This window comes from Colossoma macropomum, unplaced genomic scaffold (assembly GCF_904425465.1).
Source record: "Colossoma macropomum unplaced genomic scaffold, Colossoma_macropomum, whole genome shotgun sequence".
Taxonomy (NCBI): Eukaryota; Metazoa; Chordata; class Actinopteri; order Characiformes; family Serrasalmidae; genus Colossoma; species Colossoma macropomum.
In genome coordinates, this window is record NW_023494791.1 from 5948735 (window position 1) to 5967755 (window position 19021).

At 38.6% G+C, this 19021-nt stretch overlaps 1 protein-coding gene across 1 annotated transcript in view; it reads left to right on the top strand.

Moving 5' to 3' along the window:
• LOC118810153 (CUB and sushi domain-containing protein 1-like) overlaps positions 1 to 19021 on the top strand; it is a 597007-nt gene that overhangs the window by 233020 nt on the left and 344966 nt on the right. Inside the window, 1 exon segment of the mRNA XM_036573713.1 lies at positions 2956 to 3068. Coding sequence (XP_036429606.1) covers positions 2956 to 3068 — 113 coding nt within the window.

Below are 19021 nucleotides of genomic sequence, written 5' to 3' on the forward strand. Positions count from 1 at the left end.
CGCCTAGAGAATGTTTTTATCTCATGTTTTTATAATAGAGAAAGTGTACATTTTATTTGACACATGATTCTGAGCAATTGTAGACACTTTGTGCAAAGATATGTGTAAATAGAAATCATCAGTTTGATGGGTTTGTTACTATGTTAATAGTCTGTTTATTATAATTTAGATCCAGCTGCACAGCCGGCTAATTAATCTATACTGATTTATTCGTGACAGTAAACACACCATGTCAGAATTATTAAATAAATTATCAAACGAATCCATGGAGAATACAGAGTTATCTGCTGCTGCTCCTTTTCCTGGATAATGATAGTGTATCATATTTCCTTGGATGCCACTGCTATAATAATAATAAGAGACATATAATTTTACTGTTTACATAAGGTGGCTTAATTTGCTTAAACAATTATTGTACATTCTACTTATTATTATTATTATTATTATTATTATTATTATTATTATTATTAGTGGTAGTGGCGGTAGTGGTAGTGGTGGTCATAGTACCCATCACACACTGCAGGCTGACTGAAACATTAATTTGCCATCCAATACATAACGTTTGTGGTGTTCTTTTTTTTTGTTGTTTTTTTTTCTAGCCTATGGCATTTCAGCAAAACTAGGTTTGCCCAGTCTTGTTTGGTTTATTCCCCAGCCACATCTACCTACACTAATGTCCAAAAGTATCCCTTTTAATGAGTGAATTAAGCTGCTGAATGTGCCCCCACTGCTGACACAGATGCTCAACTGAGCAAACACAGCTTGTATAATTTCCATAGAAAAGCATTTGGATGCTCTGGGGAATCTGCACATGAGCCTAAGGTCACCATGCCCAATGCTAGCTACAGGAGTGTGAAGCCCTCAAGCATTAGGATGTAGAGCAGTGGAGCTGTGTTCTCTGGAGTGATGGCGTTCCATCCTGTACCTTTGGGATGAGTTGGAGTGATCCAGAACTGATCATCCAACATCAGTACCTGACCTCATTAGTGCTCTAGTGGCTACAATCAAATCCTCACAGCAATGTTTCAACATCTAGTGTCAAGCCTGCCCAGAAAAGTAGAGGCTGTTATTGCAGCAAAGGAGCAAACTTGCTATTAAATGCTGGATGAGCAGTTGTCTACAAACTTTTGGACGTACAGTGCAGAGTCAGGCTTCTGTATTTTTAGTCTAAATTTCAGGCATATAATGAGGGAAGCCGCTGATATGTGCTGGTGACGTGTAGTGTTTTATTTCCTCCTCACCCACTCAGGCCACACTCATGTTGTCCTGGAATTACCATAATTATGAGCTTCTTACTAGGAAAAAACACATATTGAAGTGTTACTTTGCGTCTCAGGATAATTACCTGTTGAGAGCACAGGCAAGAAAATTGCAAGCAAGTGACCGCAGTTTCCAAGTTCTGACGTATGTTGAGTGACTCTTATCTTGCACTACAAATGTGGTTCAAAATTGCATAAGGTGGTCTATCAATAGCTTGGAATAGCTTAGAATCTGAAGAAGGAATAAAGAGAAAATAGTTTTGTTTTTTTTTTCTGTGAATCAGCATTCTTGAACTTTGTCACTACAATTCAGCTCGAACATAGTCTGAGCTTCCAAGGAGCACCAACCTTCAGACACCAAACTGTGCTATCAGTATTGGTCACCAGGGGGCATCTCCTAGCTGTAGCCTTTTATACGATGGGCCAGAATAGTTCTTTACAATGTACAAACCAAACTTGCATATTGGCTGATTCCGATGATGAAATTAATTTGCTGCAAAAGTTAAAGAGTGAAATACTTTCAAAATAGTCATTTCAAAGTAGTTAGCGGTTAGCAAGACAATGCTTGGTAAGTGGTAGTTATTGCTTCTGTGATTTTGAGCATTTTCAATACATATGACACGTTTGTGAACATAAGCACTTCCTCTCAGAAATAAAATCCTCATAACACCATGCAGTGTTATTAAAAGATACTAATTATCACTTAATCCCAAATGGCCCCCTGCTCCCTATATAGTGCTCTGTGTAAATATGGCCTCAACACTTAAATAGTGCACTTTTTGTCTATTAGACAGCCATTTGGGATTCAGTCTTGGTTGCTATTTAACATGTGAAGCACTGTTTGGGTGTAGAAACCAAAGTTTCAAGACTTAAATAGTGCACTATACAGTCCAATATGTTAAATTCAGCAAATATACAGAAATTGTGAACAAACATTAGCAGAAAATGCCATATATGAGTTTTTCTGTAGAGGATGTTAACTTATTTTCACCTAGAAAATCAGCAATCCATGTAATATAACTGGAGGTGTTTAAACTTTTGCACACAACCATACGTCACACACTGTTGTGATGTCAGCACTTATCTAATCTCAGATGTTCAATATACCCAAAGTATTAGCAAACAGATAAGTATTAATACGAGCTGTTTTAGGTTAACAAAGGTTTTTTTCTTTATTGAAAAGTAATAGTGAACAATTTCAACAGAACGCAAGGGCTCCCGAAACTTTTAATGCAAAGTGTATGCATGAGAGGTTACCAGTTCATCCAGGTGTGTGTCATGTTGTCTTTATATATGTGTATGAAATGGATGTAGCCAGATCACAAATTTGTTATTTGTAATGTAATTTATTTGTATTCACCTGCCATAATATATATAAGAAAGAAAATACTGGAAGGATGGTTTTAACATGAACCTGATTATTGCAATGTCTATAATGAACATTTTAAAGGGCTCTTCTCCCCACATACAATATCTTCATAACACAGAATAAAATAGAATATATGTGTTTTAATGTTTTCTAAAGAGCTTCATGAAAATATAACTCTATGTATATTTCAACATCTAATTTTAATATGCTGCAACATATTTAAAGTATCTGTATTAGTATCTGTATTCATTTACTAATTTTGAAGTTCAGTTGATATTCAATGAAATGTGGCATTGGAATCCACTTAAACGACTCTCTCTTTTTCAGGTTGTCTGGCTTCATGTTGCCGTCGCCGATAGTAAGTTCGGGGTCTATACTAGCACTGTGGTTCACCACAGATTTTGCTGTGAGTGCCCAAGGATTTAAAGCAATCTATGAAGGTAAGAGACAATGGTTTTTGCTCCAGTATTCAAGTCTGGCTCATGTTTATGTTTTTTGTTCATTAGAGGGCGAGTACGCCAGACTCTGCAGGAGAGAAAATTTGTATGATAAGTGAAATGTCACTAGGGAGTACAGGAATTGGCCAGCAAGCATGTTAGCCTCCATTTATGCGGTGAAGCTCATGTACTTGCTATTCCTCAGGGGCACTGCCTACAAGATCCAACTCCCATTTCAAGGAAAGTTTCAGATCTGTTTTTTGTTGTTTTGAGAGAAGTTGACATCTTTGTGCCCCTACCCTCAATTTTACCCCCTCAAATGGAGACTGCTTAAGGCAGATTCCAGGCAACTGTCTCCCACAGGTCCCTCAGTCATTTGCAGGATTTCCTGGAGTGGAAAAAGGGACATGGAGATATCGGCCTATTGATCCTCAACAAAGAAATTCATATAAAATGTATCATAGTAACATTCTCAAGCACAGCTGTTCACTATAGAGCCACTTCTCCCTCTAGTGGACAAAAATCTGATGAGTACTTTGGTTTGCCTTCTTATTTCTTGTTAGACTGGAAAAGTGAAGTTGCACTGACAGCATCCCATAACGGATTACCGTGCTTGATAAATAAATGTTTTTTTTCTGGCACATGATGTTAGAATGAAAGATGGTGCAATGGTGCACTTATAGTGCCAGAGGGGCACTCTTGGGTTTTTAAAAAGTGTGCTGTCATTGCCTCATGTGTTTGTCTTTGTATGCTAGCCTCCTCCAGATTGATTGCAGGGCTTGGGTAAAAGTAGACTTATCCTCCCTGCAAACGTATCAATGAGCTCTTACAATTAGTTACAGGATTAAAGGAGGCATCCCGGGCTCAACTGGACCTAATTCAATGCCAGCTTTGCTCCTCTGAGCTATTTGGTCCAATTTAACTAGAAAAATGAGGGTACGGATATGATCCCCACCAGCGTTCTTATTCACCTTAACACTTGCATAAGAAACTTGGTTACATCCCTTCTTATATTGCATATTATCACTCATCCGTGGCATGGAAACTCTTTTTGATGGAGGCCCTGCAATGTAGTGATTTTGCTTTTAATGGTGGGTTACTTTGTTTGAATGGATGTGACTGAAAATACCAAGTCAAGTACAATGAGAATTTCCACTGATCATCCTATTGCGCAAACCTTTTATTGCAGAACCAAGGTCTGATCTCGTGCCTCACGATTCCTCAATCACGTACAGGTCAGATGTGCCAAATTAGGGCTGATTTTGGATACTCCTCAACCACCGAGAGTTCCAGGAAAAAGCAATGGCTCATAGATTTTTTATGGCGTTTAAATATCCTCAGAGCTTAACCCAGGGCCTTCTCTTTGGAACAGATTCAGGCACTGCCGTGTAGGGCTCAAGTGCGTGCCTCACGAGACTTCTGGCTTATGAATGATGCACAACCATGTCACTACGTTACAAGACCTATCTGTTTAGAAGCCTATTTTCATGCTTTATCCCCCTTTTAACCTCATCCTGAATATGGATTACTGCCATCAACTCACTGTTAGCATGAGTCTCTTGGCTGCAAGCAGCTCTGCAAGGTTTTACATATCTAAAAGTCGGGTCTCTCACGTTTGGCATTGCCCATTGTTGAGTGCCAGAGAAGCACAGTCTATTTTTATGACCATATGGCAGTTGTTGAGACACTGCTGTGGAATGCAGATGTTCTGACAATGTGTGCTTTGTACTCGCTGTGAGACAAAGATCCTTTTCTCCGTGTGAGGTGTTATTCCCACATTGCACTAGAAGCAGCCCACAGTTATGCATCATGCTCTCATTACACAACTAATCATCCATTATGCCGCGTCCTTTGCTGCTCAGGTCGTGCCGGATACAGTAGACCTGCGTTTAGCAGGTCCGGATCCTCTGCGTTTGATGCTCCTTCTTATTCATGCTGCTTGTCACAATCACTCACTTGGATGCCACATGAATCTTGCCTTGATGTAGTCCACACTGTCGCTGACAATTGAGATGTTAAGAAATTGCTTTCCGATTCCGTTCCGCTCGCTTGTTTTTATGTGTATTAGCCAAAGTCCACTGAAGTCATCACTGTCTAACAGATACAATGACTGTGTGACCTTTCTCTGTTATGCATTAGGAGGCTCTTGCACGACTACAACCCAATCCATCAGGTTAATGGTGTTTTATAAAGGCGTTCCCTCTGGTGGCAAGAATGAACACTGGCTAACACAGTGCAGCTTTTTTGGGGTTTTATTTTTTGCTACAGCCTAGCCAGAACTTACAGCCTTGGGTTTTCAATATTAGTGTCTCATCGGTTAGAAAATAATAATAATAATAATAATAATAATAATAATAACTTTATAATGACAGTTGCTTCTCTAGAGAGTTTGAATTTCTACTACTATGGTAAATGTTGGATAACAGAATTGAGTCTTTAGAAGTGTAATAACAGAAAAGCACTCTCAGTGCTTGCAGAAGGCCACTATCTCCAGATCTAAGACCATGTATTGAAACATTAACAGACAGACATTCTGTGAGGCATGCAGGTGCTTTAAGGTCATTTTTACAGCTTTAATAACTAGTAAAATAAAAAAAACGTCTATCGTAAAAGATACAGGCAGCCAGTGGAGTTCTTTCAAAATTGGGAAGCTATTTTCGCTGCTCCATTTTGTACAAGTTGAAGAGGATGGGTTGTTTTCTTAGGAAGCCCATTAAGAAGAGCATTACAGTTATCAACTCTGCTGTAGTGCATCAACAAATTTCTCTGCTCTGAGATAGAAAAGGTCAAACTTTAGCAATATTTCTCAAATGATAAAAAGCTACTTTAGTGACTGTGTTTACATGCGGGATAAAACAGAGCTCAGAATTGAAGATTACACCCAGGTTTTATACTTCAGATTTGGTATGCAAAGAAAAAGAGACTAGTTTCCCACAAGGCAGCTTAATCTTAGTACCAAGGATTGTTTTCTTTCCTAATTTAGTTGTAGAAAATTTGTGACATCCATGGAGAAATATCTGACACACAACTGGTAAGCCTGTCCACAGGGTCTTGATTTCCAGAAGGAATGGTGGTATAGAATTGTGTGTCATCAGCATAGCTGGAAAAAACAATTTTTAAACATAACAAAGAGAAAAGTAAAGGCCCTAATATTGAACCTTGTGGGACTCCACAAGAAATGTTATTTTTTTACGAATGATTGCCCAGTGAAAACAAAAACTATCTATTCATTAAATATGATTTCAGCCATTCTAAAAGCATCCAAAGTACACAGTGCAGACAGATAGCAAAAATAACAACTATTTTTTGAGGTTTCTGTGGTGTTTGGCTGCAGAGAAGTTGAGATGCTTTTATGTAGGCCTTTTCAAAGTTTATTTTCAGAACACTGTTTGTCACGTTTGGTTAGTTAGTGATAGTTAGTGATGGCACGAATGTGAGCCGTGGCAGGACAACGACATAATTGGTTTCATTCTCTGTTCAACAGGCTAGATTAGCACTCAGCAAGCTTGTGAAATGAAGATCATTATGTTTTAGACAGCAAGTATTCCTGTTATGCCTCAAACAATTCTCAAGTTGTTTCCATAGGAGAAAAAATGCCCGTGTGTGGCTTCGCCTTTTCTTCTTTTCTAAGTGTTCAAATATTTGGATGGAATGCTGAAGTGTTGTTGGAGAGGAGCCCCAGGCTGATGAGTTAGAGCTTGGGAAACAAAAAAAAAAAAAGCTGGTGGCTTAGAGGCGCTTAAGTTCATAATGTGCACATCTAAATGTTAAAGTGAGTAGCTCTATTTCATCCAGCCCCATTCGGCGCTGTTTAGATCATGTCATCCATAATCATCCCGCAGGTTTCCCAGCAGCCTTTAGAGCAGGGCTTATGGGCCATTACACCAGACTAATTGTAATCTATTTGCCTGCAGAGTGCTGAGTGGCACAGCAGTGTGCTAGATGAATATAGAACCTAGAAGCAATTTTCCCTCCCTTGATACCCCCGAAATCCAAGATGGCAGTGTTTGCTGATTTGATCAATAGTGCTGCAGTTAATTAAGAATAAATAATAAAAAAGAAACCCCTGTCTGACAAGTCTCGACCTGTAACTAGCCCCACACACTTAATATTCTTCCCTTTTCTCATATTCATACTTTATAGATAGGCCAAAAGACAGCATATTTAAGCAGTTAATGATTGGCTCTCAGACCTGCTCAGCCCTCATATCTCACCCATTTTAGCACCAGTTTGGTTAAAGTGTGGAGCTTACATGACACCAGATGCCAATACCAGATTTAATCCCAATCAAAGTACAGTTGTATGCAGAAGTTTGGGCACCCCGGGTCAAATGACATGGTTTGATGATTTTCCAAGTTAAAACGTCTCACACTCTTAAAGAAAATGGTTCAATATAGACCCATGAACACTCAAAGAACCATTTGCATGGTTAAAGGGTTCTCTGCATGGTGAAATCGTTCTTCAGATTGATGGGGAATGTGTTGTGTATGGTTCTATATAGAACTATTTTAAAAATAATTCTATATAGCTTTAAAAAGGGTTCTGCTATTGTCAAGCTTGTAAGAATAGAAGCATCATTTTTGGTGCTACATAGAACCATTTTAAAAGGTTATAAAACAATATGCAACACATTCTCCATCAGTCTGAAGAACAGTTTCACCATGCAGAGAACCCTTTAACCATGCAAAGGGTTCTTTGAGTGTTCATGGTCCTATACAGAACCATTTTCTTCACTGAAGAACCATCTGTTTTAAGTATATACTCTGTGCACAAAAGACTGTCAAACAGATGGGCTGGAATACCTGTGATTTATAACGGAGTACATGCATTAGGGTTGCTGAAAGAATGGTCAGTCCTCAGCAATCTGTCCAGCGATGAGTGAATATGCCTCGCCATGTTCAAGTTAGAAGCTGAGGTGCTTACATATTTTGTAATATTTGCTTAGCATTGTTTCATTTTAGGTATTGATTTGTGTTGAATAAAACCAGTTAAATTATTTGTTCTCACATGATTTTTTTTTTTTAGATTGAACTGACAAACCAATTGTTGCAGCTGGAGTCGGGGTAGATTGTCTTTGCTGTAAAAGCTGGAGTCGGGGTAGATTCTCTTTGCTGTAAAAGTTGGAGTCAGGGTAGATTCTCTTTGCTGTAAAAGTTGGAGTCTGGGTAGATTCTCTTTGCTGTAAAAGTTGGAGTTTGGGTAGATTCTCTTTGCTGTAAAAGTTGGAGTTTGGGTAGATTCTCTTTGCTGTAGAAGCTGGAGTTTGGGTAGATTCTCTTTGCTGTAGAAGCTGGAGTTTGGGTAGATTCTCTTTGCTGTAGAAGCTGGAGTTTAGTAGATTCTCTTTGCTGTAAAAGTTGGAGTTTGGGGAGACTTTATTTGCTGTAAAGGTTGGAGTTTGGGTAGATTCTCTTTGCTGTAAAAGTTGGAGTTTGGGTAGATTCTCTTTGCTGTAGAAGCTGGAGTTTAGTAGATTCTCTTTGCTGTAAAAGTTGGAGTTTGGGGAGACTTTATTTGCTGTAAAGGTTGGAGTTTGGGTAGATTCTCTTTGCTGTAAAAGTTGGAGTTTGGGTAGATTCTCTTTGCTGTAGAAGCTGGAGTTTAGTAGATTCTCTTTGCTGTAAAAGTTGGAGTTTGGGGAGACTTTCTTTGCTGTAGAAGCTGGAGTTTGGGTAGATTCTCTTTGCTGTAGAAGCTGGAGTTTGGGTAGATTCTCTTTGCTGTAGAAGCTGGAGTTTAGGTAGAGACTTTTCTTGAAACTGTTGAGTTTGCTTTGAACCTGTTAGCTGTAGTTGAGCTGTCGTGCTGGAATTCCCATTATCTCTGTGCTAGCGTCTATACAGTCTGTTCTCCTCCTCCGCTATCACGTGGGCACATTGTGCTTTTGTATCGTTTTAATCACTGGGAAATAATGCTAATCTTGTTTGCTTTTGAGGTCACTGCAACCGAGCAGTTGCTGCTCATATTCAGTGTCTTAAATTAAGTATCTCATCAGACCTTTATTGAAAAGATGCAAAGAAATGAATCTTTTTTTTCTTTTCTTTTTTTCACCGCTGAGACTTAGATAAGGGAAAGCTCCACCAGGGCTCTGCTCCAAAAGATATGAATCAATTAATTTCCCTACTCGCAGCCAAACCCTAAGATAGTAGCTGGCCTGTCAAAAGTGATGAGAGTCCGACCAACATTTAATCAACCCTGCAGAGCCAGGATGTGATACAAAGGCCGGACAAGTGGAAAGATTGGATTACACTCAGGGACTCCCTTTGGTTATCATGGGCACTGGTCTCTTCCTCTGTTTGGTCTCCACCCCAGTCGTCTGATGGTGCTTCAGCTGTCGCTCTCCAAGCTTGGTGAAGTCTGATTGTGGCAAAGGTCTCATGTTCAGAGAGACAGGTCTTCATTCTGCAGAATACTTAAGAATATGAAAGAATAATGACCATTATAGAGAAATATCATTTTTGAATGCCTTCTGCATTAGATATCTCTTGCATAACATAATTCTGTTATACTGTGTTTTTTCCAAAAAGATACAGTATGTTTGCTGTAGACTACAGATCCCTGCTGCTGACATCCCATCCATCCATCCATCATCTAAACCGCTTATCCTTCTGGGTCGCGGTGGAGCCTATCCCAGCTGTCATTGGGCGGAAGGCAGGATACACCCTGGACGGGTCGCCAGTCCATCGCAGGCTGCTGACATCCCGTATAAATAAAAATAATGCATGGCTAAGATATAGTAAGGGATGGGAACGAGATTAGGCGTGGGAAGGAGATCCTAATACATGGCTGTGACTTAGTAAGGAGTGGGAATGAGAATTAAGCCTCGACCACATCTTAATAAGGTATGATCTCGATCCCACGCCTTACTAAGCCATGACTTAATTATTCTGTTCCCGTTCGCATTATTTTTGTTTAGATTTGATGTCTCCAGCAGGGCTTCGTAGTAGTACAGATACTGTAGACCAGTGGTTTTCAGACTGGTCCTCAGTTGCCCCGCATTGGTAAATACATGGTAAACATTGAATTTTGTAAAAATAATTGTAAATAAAAACTATATTTTTATATCAGAATTATACCAATGCAATTTTTGGTCTCAGTTTATTTGGATAGTCCACTATGGTCCCCTATAGATCATCTACAGATGTTCAAATTGTTAACTATCTGTTGAAACTCATTGATTCTAAACAGTGGTGGGGTTAGGATTAGGATTTGGACCAGGGTTAGGACTAGGACCAGTGAGGGTTGGGTTTAGGTTTTGGGTTGAGGTTAAGGTTAGGGTTAGGATTAGAACAGGTTTATTAAAATTATGGTCAATTTAGTAGATATTTAGTTGAATGTAACTTAAAAATAAGTTAAGTATCTACAAAGCATCTAAAGTGGACTATCCACATAAAGTGTTAGCCAGTTTTTAGTGGTATAACAATGCATAGAATTTAAATACTGATTTGATACAGTTTTGTCTTAATTTCACATTTTTCAACAGCAAAAATAAGGAGTGGCTGAAAATCCACCTTACGTTAATGTTATTGTTTCCATTTTCAGTTTATTAGAGCATTCAACATTTCAAAGGTTAAAACTTACAACAAGAGCTGTGCTTTATAATATCATGACCTAAAGCTCTAACTTCGAGCTAATATATTAGTCCCAAGCTAACGCACTAGCCATGAGCTAAAATGCAACAGTGCAATGATACAGCTCAAAACAATGATATACTGTAGAGCCACAATAATACAGCATATGTACTGTTGTTACGTATTGTTTTATGTATTGTAGAGTTTTGCCAGCCTAGGTGTGGTTGGTTTGGCTGCATTGCCCCTTTCATAACTTCATTTACAATCTAAAGATCCAAAGTTTTGCCGACTACAAGATAAAATCTTTAGTAGGCCCCCAGAACAGAAAAATGACCATTTAAACTTCTGTTTCTCACCATTTGATTTATTGTGCATGTGTTACAACCAAGAGCAGCTGGGGGAAAAATGAAAAATAAAGACAGGAAAATAAGCACAGTGTGATATATGGGGCCGATTAAACTACATTTACATTGATACTGTGTTATTTTTGTTGCACTCGGTACAAGTGTTCCTCACCACAGAGGACCGAGAGTCTAGACAGAGGAGTAGGCCTTAATAAATCCCTCAAAAACACGTCCAAATCATACTGATTGAACGATGCTAAACAATCACAGTGATTGTTCATGCCGCAAACCAAATGGTAGGCTAATTACACAGCAATGAGAGGACTATAGAGGGCTGAGTATATAGGGGAATATAAGCCCACTTGCACTTTTAATAATAAATATTTGACAAATACAGTGTATCTCATCCAGTTCACACATCTTCTCTGTCTATTGCCGTGAGCTTTGAAAAAGATTTGAGTTTGAGATGTCTGTGTTGGTACAGAAGGACTGTCCTGAGCACAAGCTAAAGCCAAAATATTCTATATAATATAATTTTCAGAACTTGGTGGAACAAACAAGGACAGTAAACACAAGAAAGTGTTAGTATCAGTATATAATTAGGTTAATTGTGGGAATTATTAATGGAAATCTGTATTCTTTTGATTCTAAATTAAGAATGAATTTTTTTTTTTTGGTAAAATTTTGTGTGTATTTGAGAAAATGCATGGACTCTGTAAGCCTACCACCAATGTCTATGGTATTTGTCAATAGATTCAAAAGAAGACTTTCATTGACAATGAATATCTACAAGTAAAATGTTATTAGTAGATTGGCATCCGCTAAATTTATTAATAATCCGCTAAGTTTATTAGTTCTTATTGTTTGCTATTTTTGAAATAGTCTTTTTGTTATGCATAAGCTTCTTAATTACAATAAATATTCTTTTCTGAAATAAAACAATGACTTGCTTTATGGCAACACAGGTGTACCTCTTTAAGCCCAGTCCAGACTTTTCATCATTTCTGCTGTATATTTCATTTATTTTAAATAAAATGATTCATATACAACTTGCTTTATGTTAATGGAGAGATTAATCTATAATTTCATTATAACACATTGCTTAAAACACGTGAACATGTAACAAAATATGTTTATTTAGATCTAGGTGGGTTTTCTGGGGGCTTGCGTATTGCACATACTTGCCCACAGACAGAGGCCTGAGGTTGCAAATCTGCGAATGAATACTGTTTGTTTTTACCCTTTTTGACTGACCTTCACTTCTGGTTCGGGTCCAGTTGGAATATTCTAGAATAATAATGTAATTATGTGAAGAGACAATTTCAATCTCACTCTCGCCCCATCATTCTGAAAAGTGGTGATGCTAGGCAGTACTGATAAAATTCAATATCGTACCATTTTCCATATTCCATATTGTACTGTGGTAATTGATATTTACTAAACCAGTGCTTCCTGAATGCTGGTAGAATGGCTCACAAACCTGAAATAGCTTGTTTGGTCCTGTTTTGTTCTGTTTCATAAATGGCAACCAGGCAGAAACCCCATTTCCAGAAAGGACACTTACTATTTATTTAGCTTTTAATTAAACTGTTCTTCTATATAAATCTGAAGCACTCAGCAGGTAACATTAAATGTCAGGTCCTGGATAGCTTGGGTACAATGCACAAGACAGAATTTAAAAAGCTAAAAGCAAACAAGGTGATTTTATAGCTATGATGTTGTTATGGATGCAGTTCTCATTATCTGTTGATACTGTTAAAACTAAAAATGAATTTCCCAGCGTAGTGGCATCCCACCCAGCACTAAAATGAGAAATGACAAGAAGATGTAACGTTGTATCATTTGATTAACACAGTGATCAAAAAACAATTGAATTATGACCTGCGGTTGAACAGCTGAGCTGGACAATCGATTGCTGCTTATTGCCAGACGATATGGACGAGCGAAGCCGGTTCCAATGAAATTTGAAGAGTTTAGCCCTTCATTGTACTATATTCTCTTCACTGTCTACTTTGCCAAGTCCAGTTTTGTCCTGATGCTAAATCTAGCTGTAGTCTCTACAGCCACTATTGTTTTTTCAAACGCAAGGCTCTAATATGTTTCACTGAGGACTTTTCAATGCCATATTGAAACACTAACATTACATTTTACATTTACCAGAGTGGAGCTGAATCCTTTTTCATAGATCTTGATGATGTGTCTTTAGATAGACTTGGGGGAGCCCACTTTTGTTTTTTTGTTGTTTTTTTTTATATAAAGTGGGGATCTTTTCCTTCTGTTCACAAAAACTCAGCGTCTGAAGTCTTTTTGAAAACTCAGAATTAAGTTATTAGTGTAAGTGTACAGTCAGTGTTAGAGATCCAACTATATGTCCAGGCCCTGACCTGTAGGGCTGGCTCTGGGTTGCGACAAGCACCCTGCAGGGGGGTCATAGACTCTATCATGTCATTGGACAATGATGGGTCTTTGGATAGAGTTGGGGTGACCACACAATCTGGGGGGGGTCATAGATATCGACCATGTGTCTTTTGTACAGAATTGGGGGACCCCACACAGTTTTTGGCAGAGTGGTCATAGATCTCAGCTGCGTGTCTTTGGACAGAGTTGGTAGAACCCATGCAATTCTTTGGGGGGAGGGTCACAGAACTTGACTGTGTGTCTTTGGATAGAGTTGGGAGAGCTCACACAATTTTTCTTTGTGTAGGTCTGACTTTGCCAACCACTGCACTTCTCTGCTCGAAAGGACAGAGTCTTATCTTCTGACAAAGCCTGAGAGCAAAACTCTCCCCACTTGTGATACGCCTTAAAATAGATTTTTTTATTTTGACCGAAATAATTTACTTTAGTTGGATTATATGAACACTTGTTCATCAAAACACCAGAAACTTATCTGGAATTGTGATTTGTCAAAATGCCCACAGTACATAATGAAGAAAAATACTGTAATTGCTTAGATGGCTTCTTTGCATATGACAACTTTATTGAATATCAGTATTGCAAAAGCCAACATCATGGTAACATTTTAGAAATGATAAATTGTGCAGCACTGGTTTTTATACACTTTAACTAATAAAGTATAATTTTTCTAATCAAATATTAAACTCACAGCAGTGCTTTGGTCCTCCAGGTTCTCATTTAGCTCCTTTACAGTAGTAGGTGAAGAATACGGTCATAGTCATAGTCTTATGCTTCCCTAAGCTCTCGTGACAAACAATATAAAATATTCCTCAGCAGCCCATTACTATCTATGACCCCCCCAGATTGTGTGGTCAACTGCAATGCTGTTGAGACTTATTTTTTTCTCCTCTTTTCTTTTAGCAGTTACGTCTGAAATACACCCGAACTGCGCAGAGCGCCTGTGAATAAGTAGTACTTCTTGATGTGAAAGCACACTGGGTGATGACTTCATCGATTTCTTTTTTTTTCCTCTCTATGTATAAGATATGAACAAACTGCTAGCTTCGTCTGAAGACACCTACAGAAATTCTTGATCTGCAACAAATCCAGCCGTGCAGAAGTCGCGTGCTCAGCGTTCTTTGGCCTCACCATTATTTCACCTCTGAAATTTTCACAGGGGATTAAGCGTTCCGTCTGATGCAATTCTCATGACATTTGAGGGAATTTCGTTCTCCACATGGCAGTAAGGCGCTCATGTTGCTGCCGCTTGCTCTGTGCACAAAGCATGACGAGAGTCTCTTCTTCCCAGAATTGGGTTCGAAATGCTTTCGTTTGTAATTGCAAGAGTTTGACCAGTAAGCATTTTTTTCATAGCTTTCATTTTTTCCTCCCATGTCCTCCTGTGGCAGCAGGGCCATGCCTAGTCTAGCAGGGCCAGGCATGATCTCATAATGACAGCACACGTCTGAGGATAAACTGCTCAGCTTTTGGTGCTGGATTGTGGCATAATCTGCTGCATACAGGAGTATGCCTGGGGCCATCTTTACCTAATAAGTGACATAAGCAGCTGCTTAGGGCCCAATGGCTGCAAGAGGGCCTCCTTACAAGTATTTTTACTGCACGGTGCTTGAGTGAGGGGAAAAAAGCAAGTGGTTATTTGAGTCTCAAAAATGATTGTAGAGCCAAAATGAGGAGCCAAAAAGCAGAAAAGAAAAAGAGAAGATGAGGAGAAAAAGCTTAAAGATAAAAGTATGTTTTATTTTGTGGTGATAACGTTATGCCATTTGTTCTGGTTTGTAGTTGGACAACAAGTAGTCGATCTGGGGTCTGTCTAACAAAGCAGATTCAACCTGAACAGACTTTCTGACTGGGTTTCAGCTTCACAACGCCCATCAAAAACAAAAGCAGTTAACAACTTTCTCTGATTAATCCACATGTGCATGCACATGAAAGCACGACCATGAGCAGCCAGTCTCATGAAAAATAAGGGAGTTGACGAAGAAGGGCAAAGAAATTATCCCAGCTTATGTAGAATGTAATGTAGAAAGTAATGCATTAATAACAGTAACAAATCAGTGCTCTTGCAACTACTACCAGGGTTTGAACCAACTAAGCTTAAAAGTTGTCATTTAAATTAGAACTTATTAGAACCCATAAACAAGCATCCAATCATCAGCAATATACAAAATAGCCAGCTATACATTTATATAATTTATACAACTAGTGGTTGTCATTGTTATTAGTTAGCTTCTAATTTTACAGTGCATCATCTAGCAAGATGGGAGCCCAAAGATCCTGATTAGGGCCCCTCAGAGGCTAGAGCTGGTCCTGGGTTCCCCCTTCTAATCTTCCACCCCCAAATTCTTTTAGTATGTACTGCTTTAACATGTGTGCAATCAATAAAACAAGCAAAGCAATCTCGCTACTTCAACAGTATCATTAGCTAACAGAACTGTCTACTTTCCCACCTTCATTTATCCCAACATTTCTTTTAGCTGTCCCCAGATGTTCTTGTTATGAGATCATGTCTGGCTCTGCAAGACTAGGCCATGTTGGGACCCTTAGAGATGCTTAAAATTAGCCTGGAAAGGATGACGTGCAAAACTTGACTTGCAGTGTAAAATTGAAAAAAGAACTTTCTGAGAAATTGAATATATTAATTTCAATATGAAACAGTAACGTTATAAATGTGATCAGTCATAACTACAGTATGACTAACGACAAAATCAGAATTTCAAATCTACCTGATGCCAAATAGAACAGTGTGTTCTTGTTCTTGACTGTACTATAATAGTGTACTATCACAGTACTGTAATAGTGTGGTATTTTCAATCTTGACATTAGGTCAAGGTTTTAGTGATATGACAATGAAGACTTTACAAACTGAATCTCGCTGTAGTGCTGGTCATATCCATGTGTGACTTTTAATAGGAACAAAAGATATAGCTGATATAACTTAAGAGGATGGTGGGTGCATACATTTTCACAGCTCTGTCTCTATATTTGCACTCCATGCGGTCGTGAATCCATTTTCATTTTACTGTGACGCATGATATATGACCTGTTATTCTTTTTTTACTGAGCTACAATTACATGCTTCCTGGAATAATTTACGGAAAAGAAATGTCCACCGGAGGGAAGCGAAGACTTGAGTTATTGCTTCTTATTGCATCCCCCGACCCCCTGCCATGGTGACATCGATTGCCTCGCCACCGAACGTGACTTTTTGGTATCAGAGCACAGGTAATGCCCACGGCACTGATGGACTAGCTTTGATTACCTCCAACAGTCAAACAAATCGTTAGCGTCAATGAGTGGGGGAGTACATCCGCACATATATGCGCACACACACACACACACACACACACACACACACACACACACTACAGTACAAACTACCAGTGTTGAGGTAATTATACTTTGTATAAGTGATCCATTACATATTACTAATTACTAATCTCAAACTGTAATAGAGCTTATAGAGTAATCACACTACTCATTACCTTATTTCTATGTTAAGGCTTTCTGTGTTACACTCCCTTTATATATGAAACCGTTTTTAACAGGGGTGGGGGGATTGGTTGGGCCCAATCCCATTTCTTATTTTTACCCCTACCCCTTGTTTTCAAGTGACACCCTAACCCCTTGGAACTGAGTTACAAGGGGTAGTGGTTGAAATCTTGCCCTACAAAATGGGACCCTCAAATTAAAAAATAAATAAATAAATAAACTTGCTTCATTAACAGCTACTAGCACTACTCTGTAGGCGACCTGGACCCTCTTCAGTGACAGCAGAGAAGGGAAAAGTTCAGCAACCTCGCCGCTGGGCTTTAGTTACATTTAGGGCATCATACGCTTTCAAACGAGGGGGTATAAGACAATTATTTATTATCGCCCACCGCTAATTCTTTGGTGATACGAAGCTGGCGCTTCAGGCATCAGAACTGCTGGACTATTTGAGGTGAAACGGGAAAATTAGCTAGCTAGCTACCGAGACCTTAGCATACTATTAGCGATTTTGTGCTTGTTACGAAGAAAACGACCATAATACATTGAAACAACATTAAACTAAGATAATACAGTGGTTATCGTATATATTTTAACAGAAGTGGTAAGTGGTAGGGGCGAGGGGTGAAATGGAATTGAGCCTTGGTCTAAGATGCTACTATGCACATGATTAGTCAATCATCATGCTACACCCAATGTTTTGTATATGCTTCTAGCGGCCAAAAAAGTGAACCTAAACTTCCGGAGTGCTACTGCGGTGATTGCTGTGCAGGCCTGGTATTGAAGGCTACGTTGATCAATAGAGGAGGGTTTGAATGCATCACTTTGTATTGGCTGAATTTTAGGAATGCGCTGGGAAGATAGATAAGCTGACATTTTCCAAATTGGTGAATATTTTGATTTGCTTTTATCACTAAATATCTACCAATTTATCTACCGCAGTCTTACACCCAGTATTTTCCTTTGCTATTCATTCTGCTGCATTGATGCAGTCATCATATTTTTGATTTATTGATATTTTTATTTTATTTTTTTTATCTTGGCATCACTTTTGTTCCTGTCTTCAGTGTTTTTCAATCCTGTATTTGCAGCCCTGATAAAATGTTTGTTAATGATTTCCATTCCTGAGGATTTCAGGACTGCAACTGCTAAAAATAATAATGATAATAATAAAAAGTTGTGAACTTTATAATAATTTGAGCAAACTAAAGACCTGTTAGTGTTTGTTTTAGAGTGGAGTTTGTATTTTAATATTCCATTTAAATTTTTTTTTCAAAACCTGCAGTAATGCTGTGTTTTCATTACAGTGAGCCGAATTGCTTCCCTGCACAGCTGCTGGCCTCTTTGGGGGCTCATCACTAAAGCACACGCAGGTTGAGGTGCAAAGAGGGAAGGTGCATGTAGAGCTATAGGCCAGTTCTGAGCACCAAAGCAGCCGGACTATTATATTATTATTATTATTATTATATTGACTGTACTATTTTTAAACTAAAAAAATGTATCTAATGCAATGACATTTGCATCAACTGTTAAATCTCCTACTTGTTGCGGCTTCCAGTGTTAAATCTCACTGCGTGACTGTGGACATGACACAGTAGGTTGTGATCTGATTGGCCAGTCAGTTCATTTGCATAAAGACTCTCCAGAATGAGAGAGCAGAGTAAGAATGTGCATCAGCCGTCTTGTGTCAGTTATATTTATGAATTGTATTTAGCATTTAACGACGTTCTGTTTGATGTAAATAATAGAAAAAATCTAATGGAAAAAGACACATTTTGCATGATGTCATCGTTTACATCACATATATGCTACCTAAAATTTAGCACCCCCAAATTAAAATACCTTCAGCAGAAAGCAGCCAATAGCAACCTACACGTACTCAAAAGGACAAACACTGATGTGATATAGGCTGATATGTTTTAAATTTCATGAGAAGATTTAATCCCATCATTTACATTAATTACTCCGCCTCCAATAACATACCATGTTTGTGAATGAGATCTGTAAGTGCCAGCCTTCTTCTGCCAACTTTGCATTGATTCTGTACCAATTAAAGGTTTCTCCTAGAACCCTTATGTGCAAGCCAAGAACCTTAAGGAACCTTTTCTTTTTTCAGTGGTAACCCAGAATAAAACTA